The sequence below is a fragment of the Ictidomys tridecemlineatus genome, chromosome 9 (genome assembly GCF_052094955.1).
Source record: "Ictidomys tridecemlineatus isolate mIctTri1 chromosome 9, mIctTri1.hap1, whole genome shotgun sequence".
NCBI lineage: Eukaryota > Metazoa > Chordata > Mammalia > Rodentia > Sciuridae > Ictidomys > Ictidomys tridecemlineatus.
In genome coordinates, this window is record NC_135485.1 from 103,333,198 (window position 1) to 103,353,949 (window position 20,752).

General features: G+C 36.2%; 1 protein-coding gene across 1 annotated transcript; it reads left to right on the forward strand.

Moving 5' to 3' along the window:
- Positions 1-192: 192 nt before the first annotated feature.
- On the forward strand, positions 193-20,530 carry LOC101976546 (alcohol dehydrogenase E chain). Its single transcript, XM_005325758.5, has 9 exons — positions 193-346; positions 2,280-2,381; positions 3,178-3,316; positions 6,797-6,884; positions 6,985-7,204; positions 11,001-11,261; positions 14,095-14,230; positions 14,865-15,003; positions 18,853-20,530. Exons 1-9 carry the CDS (start codon positions 329-331, stop codon positions 18,875-18,877), a joined length of 1,128 nt encoding a protein of 375 aa, XP_005325815.1. The 5' UTR covers positions 193-328; the 3' UTR covers positions 18,878-20,530.
- The last annotated feature ends 222 nt before the right edge of the window (positions 20,531-20,752 follow it).

Sequence of the window (20,752 nt, forward strand, 5' to 3'; positions counted from 1 at the left end):
GGGGACACATGGAATGAGGGGAGGGAGTATGTAAGGAAATATTTAACCTAATGGAAACAAAATGTTATGTACAGTGGGCACATTACAAAATCGAGGGTTTTTTTGGGTTTTTTTTTGGCATTACAGGTCCGTGTCCTTTGCTTTCTAACTTAACTTGGTCTGAGTATAAGCTGATAGGCGTGGCTTAAAAACCCAGATCACGTGCAGAATCCACTGGCACTCAAGCAAACAAAATACCCTTGCAACCCAGAGGCTGTATGTAGTGGTGCAGGGAAGACGTCTGCAGGTATTCTTCAGTCTCCTGGACAGCAGAGAAGACAGAAATAACATGAGCACAGCAGGCAAAGTAAGCAAAAAAGATTTACTATTGGACATATGCTCTTATTAGCATAACATGTAAAAGGATCCAGTTTTTGATGAATAATCTAAAATTAATTAAACTAGAAATGTATTAATGCAATATGCAATGTTTGTTACGATATATGATACTTACTGAACTACAATGAAAATAAACTATTCCTAAATAACTTCAACAATGTGTAGAATGTGTAGAATGAGTCTATTAATATCTTTATTTCCTACTTAAATAAATTTGCAATCATGTGATAGTTAATTCCAAGTCACTTGTAACTAATTGTCAAATCTACCTAACATTGGAAATGTCTATCATCAAAGGTTATCTTTATATTGAGACACCCTAATTTAAATGATATCCTTTGTAATCTTGTTCTTCTTACAAACACGGGGAAGTCAAGTTTAACTAAAGTTTCATGAGAGGAATCTGATTCAGAAAACTGAAATTTCCTTTTAAGCCTGTCAAAATCTCTGACAAAAGGCATATTGCTCTCAAAGCATTAGAATCATCAAGGTTCAGAAAGACAGCATCAACATGCAAATTCTGATTGAGGTACAGAGAAATACATGCAGTCATTCAATATATCTAATTCATACTGTTTGATGGCTCAATTGCAAAAGCCTGTACAACTGTTTCCAACGTGTTTGTTGTTTGAAGAGTGGCTGGCACCGTGCAATATCTCACTATGGTAATTCTCTTTACAGATTCTGAGGGTTCTCTATACACTGTGTGGCACTGTAACCCCATATTGATCACAGTGGGACCACTTGACATTTGCCAGTGTTCTGATTTCATCTTGTGGTTTTTCATTTGTATTTACAATATTTCAAAAAGAAAAGTTCTTGGGGAAAAGAAAAATTTAAGTTTGCCAAAACTTGGCTGGGAAAAAAATAGGAAATTCATAGAGAAAAACTGTAAACAAATCATATCAATGAAAATGATAATAAGCAATCTATCCATTCTGGTGGAATGCCAATTCTTCACTCTTTGAAAACCTTTCATGTATGTTTACACTGCATTTTGTTTTCTTCAAATGCTAAATGGTGCTAGAAATAACATCAACTTCATAAGGTAGTTGAGAGTTTAATAAATTTGTACTATTGACATTTAGAATTGCATCTGGTACATTGAAATAAGTCAATGTATTTTAGTCACTGCTATTATTGTTGTTATCTAACTTTTTGTTTGTTTTCTTTTCACTCCACTTTGAAGATAAAGCTGGATTGATCTTAATTTTCTTAACAGCCAACTTTGTAGCTTTGGAAAAATTACTCAATCACTAAGTCAATTAGCTTCAATCTTTTCAAATACAAAACAAGGCAATAATCCAATAATACTTTCCTGGTAGCAACCTTGACAGGTTTAAAGATGATAAAACCTGCACAGACCACCATGTGCTTGCCACATCATAGACACCCAATAATCAGAACCCACCTACAACTAGTATATTATTTTCAAGTACCCTCATATTTGTTTTGCCATTGACCATGGGAAAAAGGAAATTAGAGGAGGAGAAGAGGCCATTTGGGGAAAAAAAGCATCGTATGTGGCAAGAGAAATATGAAATTATTATAAAGTCAGATACTGTGGACTTTAGCAGAAACTGAGCAAGTGAGAAAAATAATGATCAGAACTTCATGTACAAGTCAACAAGTCGCAGGCAAACAACCGATTTCAGGATATTAGGATATCTGTAAGGATGACCTAAAAAACTGTGACTTACAGTTAATTATGATTCTCTCTCCTATGGTAATGCTTCACACATTTTTGAAAGTTTTTTTTTAAAAATATTTTTGTAAACCATACTTATTCATTTCTATGGAGCACTTTGTGACACAGTAGGTGAAGGGGGGGATGGCTGTTTGACAAAAGTGAGAACTAATTCCTTATTTTGAGAGTATCATCTTTCTGTTTCATTTTCCAGGTAATAAAATGCAAAGCAGCTGTGCTTTGGGAGGAAAAGAAACCCTTTTCCATTGAAGAGGTGGAAGTTGCACCCCCTAAGGCCCATGAAGTTCGCATTAAGGTGAATTCTTTTTTACTTATATTTAATTTTAGGTTAAAAAATTTTCAGAGCCGGGTGTGGTGGTGCACACCGTAATCCCAGCAGCTCAGGAGGCTAAGAGGAGGATCACCTGTTCAAAACCAGCCTCAGCAACCAGGAGACACTAGGCAACCCAGTGAGGCCCTGTCTCTAATAAAATATAAAATAGGGCTGGGGGTGTGGCTCAGTGGCTGAGTACCCCTGAGTTTAATCCCTGATACCACCTCTGAAAAAAAAAATTCAGAGACTATTCAAAATAGAAACAACCAAAAAAAATCCATTAACAGGCACTTTTTATACTGTTGTCCATATAATGTGTTATAACTATTGCTAAGTCAACCTATAAATATATTGTTCATTTTTTTGAAAAGAAACCAAAGAGCATGTACAGTATAATCCCAGTAAAACAAAAAAGAATTTATGCATCCACGCAGAAATGCAAAGGGTTATATACAAGGTATCAAAATCAATTAACCTTCAATATTTTCTTGGTGATAATCTGCAGTTTTTCCTTCCAGAAAAGCATGCATTCTTGTATATCATGTCCCACAAGATTTCAGGATCAATTGTTCTAAATTATTTAATTCTGGAAAGGAAGGTAGAAAAGGGTTTTGAACAATCCTGAGGACAAAACAATCTTTTGCATTCGGAGAGTAGGGGGACAATTAGCAAGACTTGAAAACTTTTCAGAAGCAGAATTTCACACATGTGGATATGTTATGTCCTTCTGAGAGTCATCATCTTCTCTGGACCTAATCACTGGACCTTTGATTTGTAGATGGTGGCCACAGGAATCTGCCGCTCAGATGACCATGTGGTCAGTGGAAGCTTCCATTGGCCTCTTCCTGTGATTTTAGGCCACGAGGCAGCTGGCATCGTAGAGAGCGTTGGAGAAGGGGTGACTTCAGTAAAACCAGGTACAGAATGCACATTCCGGGAACGTGCTTTAGTTCAAGATCCCAAGATCATCCAAACCAGATGAGAAAAAAAGAAGCAATAAGTGCCATAAAACTGGCACAAGCTCACAGATGAGGGGGGCTAGAGAGGTTCTCTCCTTCCCTTTCTCCCTGGTCTGACCCAGGCAGGGTACATTCCGATGATCTTGTATTTTCTCCTTCAACAACTCTTTATTGAGTAGCTACTAAATGCCAGGCACCAGGTTAGTGGCTGGGGTATCTGAGCATCCAAAGAGACATAGAGCCTGCCAGAGTGGAGTCATGACTTCATACCTTCCATTTCAGAACTACAAATGGGGCAAGGGGAAAAAACCTAAGTCCATATCCCGAGACTCTAGATCAGCTTATGGAAACCTTTACTTCTGTGCTAAGTTCACAAACTGGGGCTGTGAGCCTAGGACTGAGTCTACACGATCTTCCTTTTCCAGTATGGCCTTCCTTCTCAAACACAGAACAAATAAAACACACTAGATGGAAGGAAACCAAAGAAGGGGGCTGAAGGCATCGGTCATAAACCATATCGTTTTTATTATCTTTAATCCAAGTTAAAGGTTACAAATGGCTGATTATTTTATTTTTAATATTTGTTTTATCTTCATTTTATTTTATATTAACATGTTTTGGGAAGTAAACGATAAATAAACAGAAAAATTTCATGCTATCATCCCCACATAAAGTTTATTTATAAAATGTAATGGGCCAACCGTTTTTCTTGGTCTGGTTGGATAGGTAGTATAGATGATTAAAAACAATTGTGTTTAATTCTAAAAAGATCACTTTAGACAGTAGACTCAGCCTTCCCCTTATCAAATATTTAATTAAAAGCAAATAATACATAAACAGTTTGAATTTTGACTTAGTTTTCTAAGCCAAAAATTGGAAATAATAATAAAAAGACACTCTTACTTTTAACTCTTGCTTTCTCTATAGCAAGAAAAATAGATCATTAATAAATTATCAGCTAAAACAGTTGATAGTTCTTGTTCTCAATGAGAGAACATTGAGAGTTGAGATTTTCACAGGAATTTTTTTTAGCTCTTTGTCCCATTTTTGTTAGTCTTTCTCAAAAAGGAATGAAGATTTTTTTTAAAAGCATTCCTTTCATAAAAAAGATAAGCACAGTCACTTTGAAAAGTCAAAAAGTAGTTGCTGAAATTCTCATTTTGATTGTAACTTATGGCCAATTTTGGTTTTATTTTTATTCTAAAAATGTTTTATTGCATTTATTATTTTACTTTATTCATTTTTGTTTTATTATAACTATTGTACAAAATATAAGATCTTCCCAGCATCTAGTAAAACTATGACAACTTGAAATTTATATCTATACTTACAGCAGGAATATTTCAGGTTTAATTAAGTAAGGATTAAATGAGATGATGTGTGTTAAGTTTCCAGGAAAATTCAGGGTGTGCCATAAACATTAGCTATGTTGTTTTCCCCCCCTTTCCCCTCACAACCTCTTATATGTGATTTTGTATAATGTTGAGGGTTTCCTTCCGTTTCCATGCAATTTCCCCTTCTCTCTCCCTTTCCCTCCCACCACTCATCTCTGTTTAATGTTAATCTTTTCCTCATGCTCTTCCTCCCTGCTTAGTTCTTAGTTGCTCTCCTTAAATCAAAGAAGACATTTGGCATTTGTTTTTTAAGGATTGGCTAGCTTCACTTAGCATAATCTGCTCTAATGCCATCCATTTCCCTGCAAATTCCATGATTTTGTCATTTTTTGGTGCTGCATAATATTCCATTGTATATAAATGCCACATTTTTTTATCCATTCATCTATTGAAGGGCATCTAGGTTGGTTCCACAGTCTAGCTATTGTGAATTGTGCTGCTATGATCCTTGATGTGGCAGTATCCCTATAGTACGCTCTTTTAAGGTCCTCAGGGAATAGTCTGAGAAGGGCAATAGCAGAGTCAAATGATGGTTCCATTCCCAGCTTTCCCAGGAATCTCCATACTGCTTTCCATATTTGCTGCACCAATTTGCAGTCCCACCAGCAATGTACAAGTGTACCCTTTTCCCCACATCCTCACCAGCACTTGTTGTTGTTTGACTTCATAGTGGCTGCCAATCTTACTGGAGTGAGATGGTATTTTAGGGTGGTTTTGATTTGCATTTCTCTGACTGCTAGAGATGGTGAGCATTTTTTCATGTACTTATTGATTGATTGTATGTCCTCCTCTGAGAAGTGTCTGTTCAGGTCCTTGGCCCATTTGTTGATTGGGTTATTTGTTATCTTATTGTTTAATTTTTTTTGAGTTCTTTGTATACTCTGGATATTAGGGCTCTATCTGAAGTGTGAGGAGTAAAAATTTGTTCCCAGGATGTAGGCTCCCTATTTACCTCTCTTATTGTTTCTCTTGCTGAGAAAAAACTTTTTAGTTTAAGTAAGTCCCATTTGTTTATTCTTGTTATTAATTCTTGGGCTATGGGTGTCCTATTATGGAATTTGGAGCCCGACCCCACAATATGTAGATCGGAGCCAACTTTTTCTTCTATCAGACGCAGAGTCTCTGATTTGATATCTAGCTCTTTGATCCATTTTGAGTTAACTTTTGTGCATGGCGAGAGAAAGGGGTTCAGCTTCATTTTGTTGCATATGGATTTCCAGTTTTCCCAGCACCATTTGTTGAAGATGCTATCCTTCCTCCATTTCATACTTTTAGCCCCTTTATCAAATATAAGAAAGTTGTAATTTTGTAGATTGGGCTCTGTGTCCTCTATTCTGTACCATTGGTCCACCTGCCTGTTTTGGTACCAGTACCATGCTGTTTTTGTTGCTATTGCTCTATAGTACAGTTTGAAATCTGGTATTTCTATGCCTCCTGATTCACACTTCCAAAAAAAAAAAAAAAACAAGGGAGAGAACTGAACAACAACAGATGAGGTAGAGAGGGAAGATGGGAGGGGAGGGTTAGGGTTAGGGGGGATAGTAGGGCATAGGAAAGGCAGCAGAATACAGCAGTCACTAATATGGCATTATGTAAAAATTGTGAATGTGTAACTGATGTGATTCTGCAATCTGTATTTGGGGTAAAAATGGGAGTTCATAACCCACTTGAATCAAATGTATGAAAGATGATATGTCATGAGCTTTGTAATGTTTTGAAAAACCAACAAAAAAATTTAAAAAAATAGATAGATAGATAGATAGATATTGTGTTCAATTACAACTAAAAAATAAATATTAAAAAACATTAGCTATGAATGTAGTGTAAATAGTTTTTAAAATCCATGTTATTTTCTACATGCATTTTTCTTCTTTGGGAATCTTTATATACCTCTTAAACCCAAATGAGGAAAGGCATGGTTGATTGAACGTTATTTCTTGTAGCCTTTTAAAAGATACACATCGTTTCATGTAAGGTTAAGTTCTTGCTTTATTAATTCCTGGAGAGAAATTTAAGAAAAATTTGGGTTTTTTTTTTCCTCCAGGTGATAAAGTCATCCCCCTCTTTAATCCCCAGTGCGGAAAATGCAAAGTTTGTAAACACCCAGAAGGCAATGTCTGTTTGAAAAGCAGGTAGGTCTCTTATACTCTCCTTGCAGAGCTAACAAAGTTGTTGCACATTTGTTTGCTCCTGTTTCATGTCCCTTGTGTGTCTGTGTGTTCCATTGATCAGTTTACAACAACCCCAGGGGACCTTGATAGATGGCACCAGCAGGTTCACCTGCAGGGGGAAGCCAATCAACCACTTCATCCACACCAGCACCTTCTGCCAGTACACGGTGGTGGATGAGATGGCGGTGGTCAAAATTGATGCAGCGTCTCCGCTGGAGAAAGTTTGCCTCATCGGCTGTGGATTTACAACTGGTTATGGCTCAGCAGTCAAAGTTGCCAAGGTAATATTGACAATGGCCATTGAAACCCGTTCACGTTAAGACAGTAAGGACCAAAAAGGGAGCAATTTCTCATAGGAAACAGATTATTTTCATGGATTTGTAGTGTTGATTTTGTATTATTAATTTCTAAAATTATTTATTTGTTCTAATTAGTTATACATGACAGTAGAATGCATTTTGACACATCATACATAAATGGAGCACAACTTCTCATACTTCTGGATGTATATGTTGTAGAATCACATCAGTCATGTAATCCTATAGGTACATAGGGTAATAATGTCCGATTCCTTCTACTGACCTTCATACTCCCAAACCCTTCCCCTCCCTTCACTCCCCTCTGCCTAATCCAAAGTACCTCTATTTTTCCGTAGCATGACCCCTTATTTTGAATTAGTATCCGTATATCAGAGAAAACATTTGCCCTTTGGTTTTTAGGGTTTGGCTTATTTCACTTAGCATGATAGTCTCTAGTTCCATCCATTTACCAGCAAGTGCTATCATTTCATTCTTTTTTAAGGCTGAGTAATATTCCATTATGTATATATACCACCTTTTCTTTATCCATTCATCTTTTGAAGGGCATCTAAGTTGGTTCCATAATTTGGCTATAGTGATTGAGCTGCTTTATAAACATTGATGTAGTTGTGTCTGTATAGTATGCTGTGTTTTAAGTCCTTTGTGTATAATTTCAAGAGTGGGATAGCTGGGTCAAATGGTGGTTCTATTCCAAGTTTTCTAAGGAATCTCCATACTGCTTTCCATAATGGCCGCACCAATTTGCAGTCCCACCAGCAATGTATGAGTGTACCTTTCCAACATTCATTGTTGCTTGTATTCTTGATCATTGCCATTCTGACTGGAGTGAGATGGAATCTCAGTGTAGTTTTGCATTTCTCTAATTGCCAGAGATGTTGAACATTTTTTTACATATTTGTTGATCAATTGTATTTTTTCTGTGAAGTGTTTGTTCAGTTCCTTAGCCCACTTATTGATTAGGTTATATGTTTGTTTGTTTGTTTGTTTGTTTTTGGTGTTAAGTTTTTTGAGTTCTTTATATATCCCGGAGATTAATGCTTTTCTGAAGTGCATGAGATTTTCTCCCATTCTATAAGCACTCTCTTCACATTATTGATTGTTTCCTTTGCTGAGAAGCTTTTTAGTTTGAAACCATCCCATTTATTGTTTCTTGATTTTACTTGTTGTGCTTTAGGAGTCTTATTAAGGAAGTTAGTTCTTAAGGCAACCTGGTGAAGATTTGGGCCTATTTTTTCTTCTATTATAGGGTCTCTGTTCTAGTGCCTTTGATCTACTTTGAATTGAGTGTTGTGCAAGGTGAGAGATAGGGGTTGAATTTCATTTTGTTACATATGGATTTCCAGTTTTCTCAATATTATTTGTTGAAGAAGCTATCTTTTTTTTCCAATGAATTTTTTTGGCACCTTTGTCTAGTATGGGATATCAGATTTATGTGGGTTTGTCTCTGTGTCCTCTGATCTGTACCACTGGTCTATGTATCTGTTTTGGTGCCAATACCATGCTGTTTTTGTTAGTGTGGCTCTGTAATACAGTTTAAGGTCTGCTATTGTGATGCCTCCTGTTTCACTTTTCTTGCTAAGGATTGCTTTGGCTATTCTGGGCCTCTTATTTTTCCAAATGAATTTAATGATTGCTTTTTCTATTTCTAAGAAGAATATTATTAGGATTTTAATAGAAATTGTAGGCTGGGGATATAGCTCAATTGGTAGAGTGCTTGCCTTGGATGCATAAGGCCATGGGTTAAATCCCCAGCACCATACACACACAAAAAGAAATTTAATAGAAATGGCATTAAATCTGTATAATGCTTTTGGTAGTATGGTCATTTTGACAATGTTAATTCTGCCTACTCAAGAGCATGGCAGGTTTTTCGTCTTCTAAGGTCCTCTTCAATTTCTTTCTTTAGTGTTCTGTAGTTTTTATTGTAGAGGTCTTCACCTGTTTTGTTAGATTGTTTCCCCAATTTTTTTTTAGGCTATTGTGAATGGTGTAGTTTTCCTGATTTCTCTTTCAATGGATTCAACACTGATATATAGGAAAGTGTTTAATATATGGGTGTTTGTAGTGTTGATTATTAATAGAAAAATAATTTGAGACCATGTCTTAGAAAATTTACCTGTTTATCACAGATGAAAATGCTGTTGATACTAAGTTAAGAATAAGTTAAGAAAAAGCAAATATTTCATTTTCAATAATTATTATCTTATATTTCTTTCTTTGTGGGACTACTAACTTTTATGACTGGGGTGTCGCTTATTCATTCTACAATTAGAGAGTAACTATACACACATCAGGCCAATAGGTTCTACTGAGTTCTAAAGCAGTCAAAGCAAATAAAATGAAGTGTTTGCCTTGGAGGAGCCAAAAACCATGGATACCTTACTCCCAGGATTAGGATCAATAATATATTCCAAAGCCTCATCCGATGACTTTTAAACTGGGGACCACCCACTCTGCAGATCCAAAGAGAAATGCAATGAAGCTTCAGCAATGTGTTATTTCCACCCATTCTGGGATTTCACTGCTGCACTTCTCCCCTGCCATGAACAAACACACACACACACACACACACACACACACACACACACATGCACGCACGCACCCGAGTGCGCACACACACACACACACACACACACACACACACAGGATATTCACAAAAATGGATTTCATTCATTATTCAAATACAGTCCAACTTTATGGTGCACTATTGTTCTGTGCACATTTTTGTTGTTTTAATTTTCTTCTTCTTTCTTTTTTTTCCCTTTGTTGTTGTTGTCTACGAAACTTTGGTTTTTTATTTGTTTGTTTTTTATATGCAATGCTGAGAATTGAGTCCCCTGCCTCCCACATGTTAAATAAGCCATCTTTCCACTGAGCCACAACCCCAGCCCCTCTGTGCTTACCTGTTAATTCAGGAATGAAGACACAAATATCACATTAGTCACAACCTATTTTATCTTAAAGTTGTCAGTTGAATTTCATCTGTTGTTTATGCTTTGCTTTAAGCCCAGAATAACTCTTAAATGCTTCACAATCTAATTTCTGCTCTCTTCACACTGGTTGTGATTACTGGTTGTGTGTTAATGGACCAGGGAAGGGGTTGCTTATTGGTAGCTTGATTGGATTACTTCTTGGTCTCCTGGAGTGACCTTGTCTATTTTTTTCCTCCCTTACTCCCTGCCCCCACTAAATTGCTTGTGTGTGTGTATAATGTACTGAAGCTGACTATCAATGATTTGAGCCATTGAGAGTTTCTTCAAGATTTGAGTCATTGGGGGCTGTGGTTGTAGCTCAGTGGTAGAGTGCTTGCCTAGCATGCATGAGGCACTGTGTTCAATTCTCAGCACCAAATATAAATAAATAAGTAAAACAAAGGTATTGTGTCTATCACAACTCAAAAGAAAAAAAATGATTAGAGTCATTGACCTTTGTGGCTTAAAGATCATCCAGTTCGATGGCTCTCAGCCTTGGCTCCCCATTGAAGTGACTGGGGACGGCATTTCACCTATAGAGATTCTGATTGAATTTGTATGGACTGTGACATTGTGATATTTTTAAGCTCTCTAGGTGTATCCACCGTGTAGCAAAGCCACTGACTCCTCACCCTGTTTAAACATGAAGCAAGAGTAACCAAAAGAGATTTTGACAGCAGCTTGGATACAGTCTGAACAGCTCCTGGGAGCATCCAAGGCTGCAATTTATACAGCTTGGGCACTGCAGTGATTGTGTAATCCATTTTTTGCATTTTCAAAAACAGGTCACCCAAGGTTCCACCTGTGCTGTGTTTGGCCTGGGAGGAGTTGGCCTGTCTGTTATCATGGGCTGTAAAGCAGCTGGAGCATCAAGGATCATTGGAGTGGACATCAACAAAAACAAATTTGCAAAAGCCAAAGAAGTGGGTGCCACTGAGTGCATCAACCCTCAAGACTACAACAAGCCCATTGAGGAGGTGTTGAAGGAACTGAGTGACGGAGGTGTGGACTTTTCCTTTGAAGTCATTGGTCGGCTGGACACCATGGTACGTACCCTCACACGCCTTGAGCTTTTCACTTTTGCAATCTGGAGTATGCAGCAGAATATAAATATTATGTAACAATATGTTTTTGGAATAGTGATTTCCATCTTCTTTTTATTACTTGGATTACTTAATTTATTGCTATGAGAAATCCTTCATTCTGTCAGATAATCAAACCTGTCTCAAGTAAGATTTCTATTTGAATGAGGGAAAGGGTTCATTTTTTAATTGAGCCATTACAAATTAACTTTATTGGTTTTCTTGTCCTTTTTTATCTTTACAGAATATTTTCTGGTTTCTTAGCAGGAAAAGTATATGTGTCTGAAAGTGATTCAGTGTTTCCAATATCTATTAAATTAAATTCCTGCCCATAAGGAATTTAATCTTACTATTCTTTGATTTGTGCTCAGGTTTCTAGCTTGTTCAAATATCAATACTCTACTCTAGTGATTGTCCTTCTGAGCCTAAGATCCATTAGGAATATCAGTAGATCTGCTCTGGACATCCACTATAGATGGAAGGTTCTGTTACATGGATCCAGAAGAAGAGATGAGCCCAGCCCCCATTTCTCAATCAGAATAGAAGAAGTGAGGCATCCAGTGACAGTGTTCCTGCTAGTTCATAGAGCATCATTCAATTCAGGAGGCCATTCAATGGCCCACCAGCTAAGGGTCCTTGAGCAAGTGGCTCAAGCTCTGAGTCTCAGCATCTTCACCTGTCAAACATGTCCGTTTGCATGTTTTAATGTGAGTCAGTACATTTCAACAACTTAGAAGAGGGTCAGGCCTTAGTAAGCATCTCATTTATATTGCTATCACTATGGTAGGACTAATAGCAATAAGACTATTATTATCATTCTGAACATCCCACTCCAAAAGGTACTTATTGGGTTGGTCCTGGGTCCAAGCCCTGTAGTTAAAGGAAGAAAAGAATCCTTATTCAGGAATGGGGGGACAGGTTGGAAGCTCTAAATCTATGGATGGAGAGTGGGGCATACGACAGGCACTCTTTCCCCTGCCACAGCCTCTGGCACCCTCTAAGTGTCTCTGTCTTACTCAGCACAGGATCAAAAATAATTCTCCCTCGATTTGACTTATGCTTTCCTCCTCTGTACTATCTTGAAAAAACACTAATATACTTATTTACTGCAAAAATCAGTATATTCCTAGTAGGTCAGCTCTCCAGTTACTGTCACCTGAGTAATATTTCAAAAACTAAACAAGCTGTTGGTAGCTTTATTGGTTTTCAGTAAAAAAAAAAACAAAAAACAAACAAAAAAAAACTTCAACAAGTAAATATATACATAATACAATTTTTTTTTAACTTGGCAAATTTGATTTTCCTCCACATTCTTAACAAATACGGTTTAATAAACTTTTTTGTTTTAATTAATTCATTATGAATTTTTTTCCAAATATCATTAGCTAGTTAAAAGGAGAAGAGAGCAATTTGGGGCCAACTATTATTTTACCAACAGAAAATATGTCCTAAGGAAACTGACTGCCTTCACACATCATTTTATTTTACCACAGAGACAGCACAGTGCCTGGTACATAGAGAGCATCAGCATGTATATATTGAAGTGAATACTTTTAAAAAATCAGCAGATTTTTGCCACTCCCCAAATTTGAGAGATATGTCTCATAGCTTTGTATGGGTTACATGAACTAATGCAAGTAAAATATTTATCACAGTGTCACTCTCAATACATGTCAGCTGGTGATACGCGTATGAAACACTATTTCCAAGCTTGCAGTTCTTACACCATCTTTGGAATATGTATGACATTACTTTCAAATAATTCCAAATATCAATTCCTGTGTGTAATATGTTTCTAGCTGTATTTTACCTAACCAGAGTTCTCCAGAATTCTGCTGAAAAAGTCACCAGAGACCAATAAGACCCAACTGTTGAGGTTTACCAGGAAAACCTAGTGGTATTGGTAATTGGGATCTGTGCCCTGAGAGTAAAATTCTTTGCAGACTTGACCTGGGATAATATGACATAGATGATGGAGGTTCAAAGAGAGACCATTTTTTCCGAGGCTGTAGCTTTTCTCACTGTGCACTTTTTCTATTTTCTCTCATGGAACTGGGTTGTTGCTTTATTTGAAGATGCCAAATGCTTTTTAGCCACATGCTCTGAGGAGATCTGGTCTTCCGAATGTCATTCTTCAAAATCAAAATGTGTATCTTTGGAAATTCTAACACACTCTTTTACTACAGACTATGTTAAAAAATGACTAGAGGGGGACAGTTTCCTGGACTGTCTTTTGAATATCCAGAATAATAGATTCTGTTTAAAGTAAAACTAGAATACATTGGAGAGATGCAAACATCATGTAAAGCATGTCCATTGGACAACAGAATTGGAATTTACTAAAAAGAGAGATTACCAAGTGGACAAGAGACAAATTTTGATGACATAATCATTATATCTTATTCACCAATCAAAAACCTGTTCAAAATACATACTTAATAGATAAATAAAAAATTAAATGATGAATTCATAGATTGCCTGAGAATCATGTGATGATCAAACAGTGAAAAACTTTGTGAAAACCCAGACTTTACATATGTGTGTAATGATATTTGCCTATTTATTAGTTTATAAAGAAAAATGAAGTACATATAAAATGATTTATCCATTCTTTCACTGAAAAAAAAAACACAAAACTTTCTGGTATTTCTCCAAGCAGCAACAGTATCCTAGATACAATGGGAAATGAAGCAGAAGACAATTCCCTTCTTCCAATATCCTGTGAATTATGAGTAGGTACTATCTATCTGAGAATCTACTTTAAGGATGCAAAATATTGATTTTTTTTTCATTTCAGCTTTCTGCCCTGTTATGTTGTCAAAATTCATATGGTGTAAGCGTCATCGTAGGGGTACCTCCTGATTCCCAAAATATCCCCATGAATCCTATGCTGCTATTGACTGGACGCATCTGGAAAGGAGGAATTTTTGGTGGTAAGTTGTTAAGCCTGAGGACTAAATTTTCATTAACCTCAGAATTTCCTCCTTTTTACAAGTGACAAGGTCAGGTTTTGAAAAACAATGCGGTTACTACATTGAACATTTATTTTTTTAAATGAACTATAATTTCTATTGTATCTATAGCCTCCAAATTAATTATATGTGGAACTAATGAAGAGAGAAAGTCCCAAGACAGAATACTCTGGTATCCCCATAAACCTTTCAGCATCAGCTCTTTTCATACTCGTTACATAAGGCACAAAAATTCTTTGTAGGACACAGGAAATCTGTAGCAATAATTTATGCCTATATTCACTGCATATTTAGACAATTGCAAACTTTGCTTTTTTGTCTTTGGCCATACTTATCTGTATTGTAATTTCTCATTGTAGAGCCTATAGGCACCCGAAAGCTAGCTAAGGACCCTACTTTATCTGGGAGGATTAAAAAAAAAAAGTCAAAGCACTACAAAAGGGTATTGAAGGGCTTATTGTCTGACTTCACTAATAGCAGTCCACAGAATGTAGCACTTTTTACAGACTTTTATTTTAATTTCATTGGAAAGTCTCCTCTCCAATTCTCCTGCTTACTCCCACTAACTCTAACAATGATATTGTCTTCTTTTCAGGTTTTAAGAGTAAAGATTCTGTTCCCAAACTTGTGGCTGATTTTATGGCTAAGAAGTTTTCACTGGATCCATTAATAACGAATGTTTTACCTTTTGAAAAAATAAATGAAGGATTTGAACTGCTTCGCTCTGGAAAGAGGTAGATTTTAAGTTTCTTTTTATGGTAGGGGACTTTCTAATAGAGAATGAAAAAGTGAAAGGATGAGGAGAAAGTTGATGTCTCTTGGTTTCCCATCACCAGTTCAGTCTTTGCAGATAGCACATCTCAGATCACACTGTGAGAATCTAAGAACAGTTGCTTTGTGTTTCCTGTCCAGCTAAAGCCAAATGACGTTGATGTCAAAACATTTGAGTGATCAGAGACAGAGATCAGAATGTTCATTTTTGCCAGAGAAAGCGTCAGAGTCACACAATCATAGCTACAGTATGGAGTCACTGAAGCCTCAGCTTGGCTATCTAAGGCTGATTAATGGCTATACATAATGTTCTGGACATCCCCAGAAACTTTCATTATAGGAGTAAGAGGAAATACATTGGGATGATTTTATATACAGATACTATTAGTTTTTCATGAAAAATACTACTATTATTGTTATTTCTTTCTGCAGTTTACAAAGACTTTTTCACAAATAAAAATTATAATAAGGGATGGGTACAAAATGCTATGTTAAATGTTTAAGTCTTATAATTTCTCCAAAGTGTAGGAGAAAGATGACTGAGACAGGAGGATCAGGAGTTCAAAGCCAGCTTCAGTAGTGAGGCACAAAGCAACTCAATGAAACCCCTTTCTCTTAATTAAAAAAAATACAAAATAGGGCTGAGGATGTGGCTCAGTCATTGAGTGCCCCTGGGTTCAATCCCCAGTTCAATCCCTACCCACCAAAAAGTCAATCCATTTTCTACCCCTAACATTTAACACAACCATCTAATTGAATGAGTTTTGTCACCTGCATTTATGTGACAGCTAGGTAGAGTTACATCTGCCTCCCACCCTCTTGTTCCATTGTGTATTTTCTGCTACCCCCCCCCCAACTTCTTCTCATGAGATTTTCAACTTTAAATAGTATTTCTGATAAAATACTATAGTAGATATTCATCTTACCATATTCTTGAGGCGAGAAAGAACATAGCTTCTACAGAGCTCCAGCTGCCTTCCTAATGGTCTTATCTGCATTACCTCATGTGATTCCTAAGCAATGCTGGCATGCTGGTCCCCTGTCACTATCTTAGGAGAAAAGCTGAACCTCAGAGAGAATATGGCTTAGCCCAAGTCATACAGGTAATAGGCAGGGGAGCTAGAAATCACAATTAGATCTGTTGGATAGCAAAGTTGATTTACTTTCTGTGAAACCACACTGCCTCTCAAGAGCTCAAGAGCTATGGAACCAGCAGTTATCAAATGTTAGCAGCAGCAGCAGCAGCTGGTTAAATAGAATGATGGCAAACGTAGAGATACCAAAACCAGATGGCAGTGTTGGACAACAGGTGAATCATTAAGTAGGCCTGAATGCTCTTTATGAGACGTCCTTACACTGAATATGAATATTTAAGTAACAGAAACCCTGTTAATAAGCAAAGAATAAAAATTATACTTTTCAGTATTAGTAAGGATAAGATGATATGGTCACTTTTATATACTGCTTGTAGGAATATTAATTGTTATATTCTTTGGGGGAAAGCAATTAAGTAATTTGTAATTTGAAACTTTTTAAAAAACAGATCCTTTGTGCCAGGAATTCTATTTCTAAAAGCTTATTGTACAGAAATAAATGTGTAAACACATATAGATGTTTACACGTTTACTTGCTACCAATAGTATCAAAAGTTAGAAACATTGTAGAAGTCTAATATTAAGAGAATCATCAAATACCAACCACATGTTAGAAATTAATGAAGCCAAGCTAGGGATGTAACTGGGTGGTAGAGAACTTGCTTTGCATATGTGAGTCCCAAGTTTAATCCCCAACACCACGAAAAAGAAAAATGATTTTATTACAGTGGGAAATACTCATAACATAATTTGATAAAATTATATAATTCTCATAAAATAGAAAAATACAAACTTGAATACACAATATGATCCCAATTTTTCAAAAACAACAGAAAAAGTATACATATGTCTAAAAATGATTAAATAAAATATTAACAAAGGTTATCTCTAAGTTGTGGAATTACAGGTTATTTTTACTTTCATCTTTACACAATACAGTATTTTCTAATTTAACTATATATAATTGCTTACACACACACACACACACACACACACACACACACACACACATATATATATATATATATATATATATGGGTATCTATTGAAAATTTTCAAAAAGACATGAAGATCAATTTTTCTAAAAGTGTTTTTCCATCAGAAGGTGGTTTTTTTAAAATTTTATTTATTTTTATATTTTATTTGTTGTTTTTATGAGTACATGACAGTAGAGTGTACTTTGACATACTATACATACATGAGATACAACCGATTACAATTTTGATCCCATTCTTGTAGTTGAACATGATATGAAGTATATTCATACTGGTCGTGTATTCATACAGGAGCATAGGAAAGTTATGTCCAATTCATTCTACTGTCTTTCCCATTCCAATCCCCCTCCCTTCCTTTCATTCCCCTTTGTCTAATCCCATGAACTTCTATACTTCCCCCACTACCTTCCCTTGTTATGGGTCAGCATTCACACACATATCAGAGAGAATATTTAATCTTTGTTTTTTGTTTTTTGGGGGACTGGCTTATTTCACTTAGCATATTCTCCAGTTCCATCCATTTACAGGCAAATGCCATAATTTCATTTTTTATGGCTGAGTAATAATTCATTATGCATATATACCACTTTTTAAATCCATTCATCTATTGAAGGGCCATACCTTTGTTATTGTGAATTGATTGATGTGGCTTCATCACTGTAGTATGCTGATTTTAAGTCCTTTGGGTTTAAGCTGAGGAGTGGGATAACTGGATCAAATGGTGTTTCCATTCCAAGTTTTTTAAGGAATCTCCATACAGCTTTCCAGATTGGTTGCACCAATTTATAGTCCCACCAGCAACGTATGAGTGAAACTTTTCCCCACATCCTCACCAACATTAATTGTTACTTGTATTCTTTATAATTGCCATTCTGAGTGGAGTGAGGTGAAATGTCAGTGTAGTTTTAACTTGCATTGCTAGAGATGTTGAACACTTTTTCATATATTTTTTGACCATTTGTATTTCTTAGAAGGTGGTTTTTCACATTGGCATTAGTTCCCATATAAATGTTACATTTTCAATATTCCCAAGAATGAAGTTCTCTTAGAATTAATCTGTACCAACTTTATCATCTACTTCTAAGAATCCTTAGCCATCTCTGCACCAAAGCTCTATTAAACCTTTGACATGGCCTTAACTTTACTAAACTATCAGTTCCCTTAGGCAAGTTATCTATCATCTTATAATTTGTATTTGAGTTTGAATTCCAACCCCATACTTGTGTGACTACAGCAAGTTTATAAATCTAAGTCTCAGTTTCTATTATCTCTAAAATGGAAATAATATGAAAAACGACCTAGTAGCATTATTGTTTAGGTTGAAAATTAAATGAGATAATGTTTGAAAAGCATCCACAAAGGACATGACAAATAACAGGAATGCATTACAAAGTTATTACTTATTTTCATATTTTATGGCAGGCATGCAGACTCAAAAATATATTGTTTTGTTTAAAGGATTCTAATGTAGAACTAACCTCTAAGTGGTAGCTATATTCGGGGTGTTGTGAATGAGTTTAAGATTGGAGAAAACACAAGAGAGAACCAGAAAGGACAAATTGCCTTATACTACCTTAATACATAAGGAACTTAACACACAAGGATGGCAGAGGGATGTCTGGGAACACAGATTTTCACTGAGACACATCAAATGTTTAATTCACTCACACGGAAGAGTGTGAATTGCCTAACTGATAAAAATGTCTCTTCCTTCCTGTTTCAGTATCCGGACCATCCTGACATTTTGAGACCATCCAGATGCCTTGCCTTGGAGCAGTATTCTGACTCCTCTCCATATCATCAAGAGTACCAGCCAGAAAAACATCATCAATTCTGTTCCTTAGAGATGGAATCAATAGAATTACAAGCTTTCTCTGGAAAATCAGAAATTCCTGTGAAATCATTTTTTCAAGCAAATGTTTAGAATCCATGTGAGTGTTATTGAACATTAGCAGGTGATTGAGGCTAGTAAGCTTTTCATCTTAAGCATATGACTTATGCCATCTTTCCTACTGAGGAAGGCTATTTCTTGTGAGTTCTTATATATATATTTTCTCTCTTTTTAACCATCAGTCATTTACACTAAGTGGAGGGGATCTTCCACCTGTCCCCAGCATAAACACAGCAGGCAATTGTGCTTGAAGTCATCTGTGTCTGTCTCTATTTCCACTGTCTGTACTTTCCTTTCTGTAAAATGTATCAAAGTCAAGGTCAACACCATAGCGTGGTAAAGGATAGACTCAGGTTTAAAAATGTAGAATGTTCAGCACTTTTGAATCCAGGGAATTTCTTAGGAACTCAAAGGAAATGTCACACATTCTCATACCATGATGGGAAATGTTTTGTTTACTGCCATTATACTCTTTCTTTGCAGTGAATATGTAATTTCTCTCTTAAATAAAATCAGGTATTATGTTTATGTGATAAATGTGAGGTTTGAATAGTAAATACGGAAAATAAACTCTTCCTGGACCATATTTTAAAAGTCTGTGACTTATATTCATGAAGGCCCTTTATGGGCTAGACAGTTAATGATTACAACTGACTAAGGTGTCACTCTTTTTTGTTAAAAATTATGTGATGACTATTAAAGTCCAGGGGGCATGGGAATGCAGGCAACTGTGAACACATCATTTAAGATGGTGACTTAGCAATGGCATAAACACCCCCAAGAAGTATATCTTCTAAGTAGATATAGATACAGGTACATACCTTCTTGCAAAAATTGTTTTCTATCTAGAACTTTTCTATAAACAACCATTACTTAAACCAAGTCTATAATCCTGGGATTAATTGAATATTTTGGATATGTTCAGACCCATTTGTTGATGCTTTCCCACTAGCAGAAGAAGATCTACATTATGAGCTTTATCTCCAGTATTGTATTCTATTCTTATTTTTATTTAAAGGATTGGTGGCTATCTTCAAAAGTGTTATTGCTATATCTATGATCTCTTTGATTTTGTAAAAAGGACACTAGACTTAGAGCAAGACTACTTACTACTTACTCTGTGACCTTCAGAAAGTCACTCAAACTCTCTGAACCTGTTGATTATTTGATTTAATGAAATTATTCTATCAAATCATTACAGCTTTACAGAGGAAGGGGGTGGGAGGGAAAAGGAGGCACAGGGGACTGAAATGGAGCGAGTCAAATTTTATGCATGTATGGTTATGTCAAAATGATACCAACCATTATGTATAACTATAATGCAGTAATAAAAACATTTAAAAGTTTTCTTTTAAAGATTAAATGGCATGATGCTAGTGAAAAAAAACTTTAAAGTGTTGAAATGCCATGGAAACGTAGAGAATGTGTATTTGCTTTGTCAGAGGATATATTCAACATCAAGGGAGCTTTCAGAATGTACCAAAAATAATACATTCTTAAGGAGACCACCTTTTGCTGGGGATTGTGTGATTTTTTACATTGGTACTGATGATGTGAGATCCAGAGAAAGAAGGGTTGGTTCTAACTTCCACTTCACACTTGTGGGCATGAGATCTGGCTGGTGGTACAGAGGCCTCATCTAGCTTCTACTCTCTACCCTCCCAGGTTGGGGGAGGCGGGGGAGCAGGTCACAGATGGGCACTGTCGGTGTTCTCACACAGGAACACAGTCT

Bases quoted from the DNA above. Each gene is read 5' to 3' on its own strand.
- LOC101976546 (XM_005325758.5), top strand. The intron at 7,205-11,000 runs GTAATATTGACA...TTTCAAAAACAG, and splicing joins CAGCAGTCAAAGTTGCCAAG to GTCACCCAAGGTTCCACCTG. The intron at 11,262-14,094 runs GTACGTACCCTC...TTTTCATTTCAG, and splicing joins TTGGTCGGCTGGACACCATG to CTTTCTGCCCTGTTATGTTG.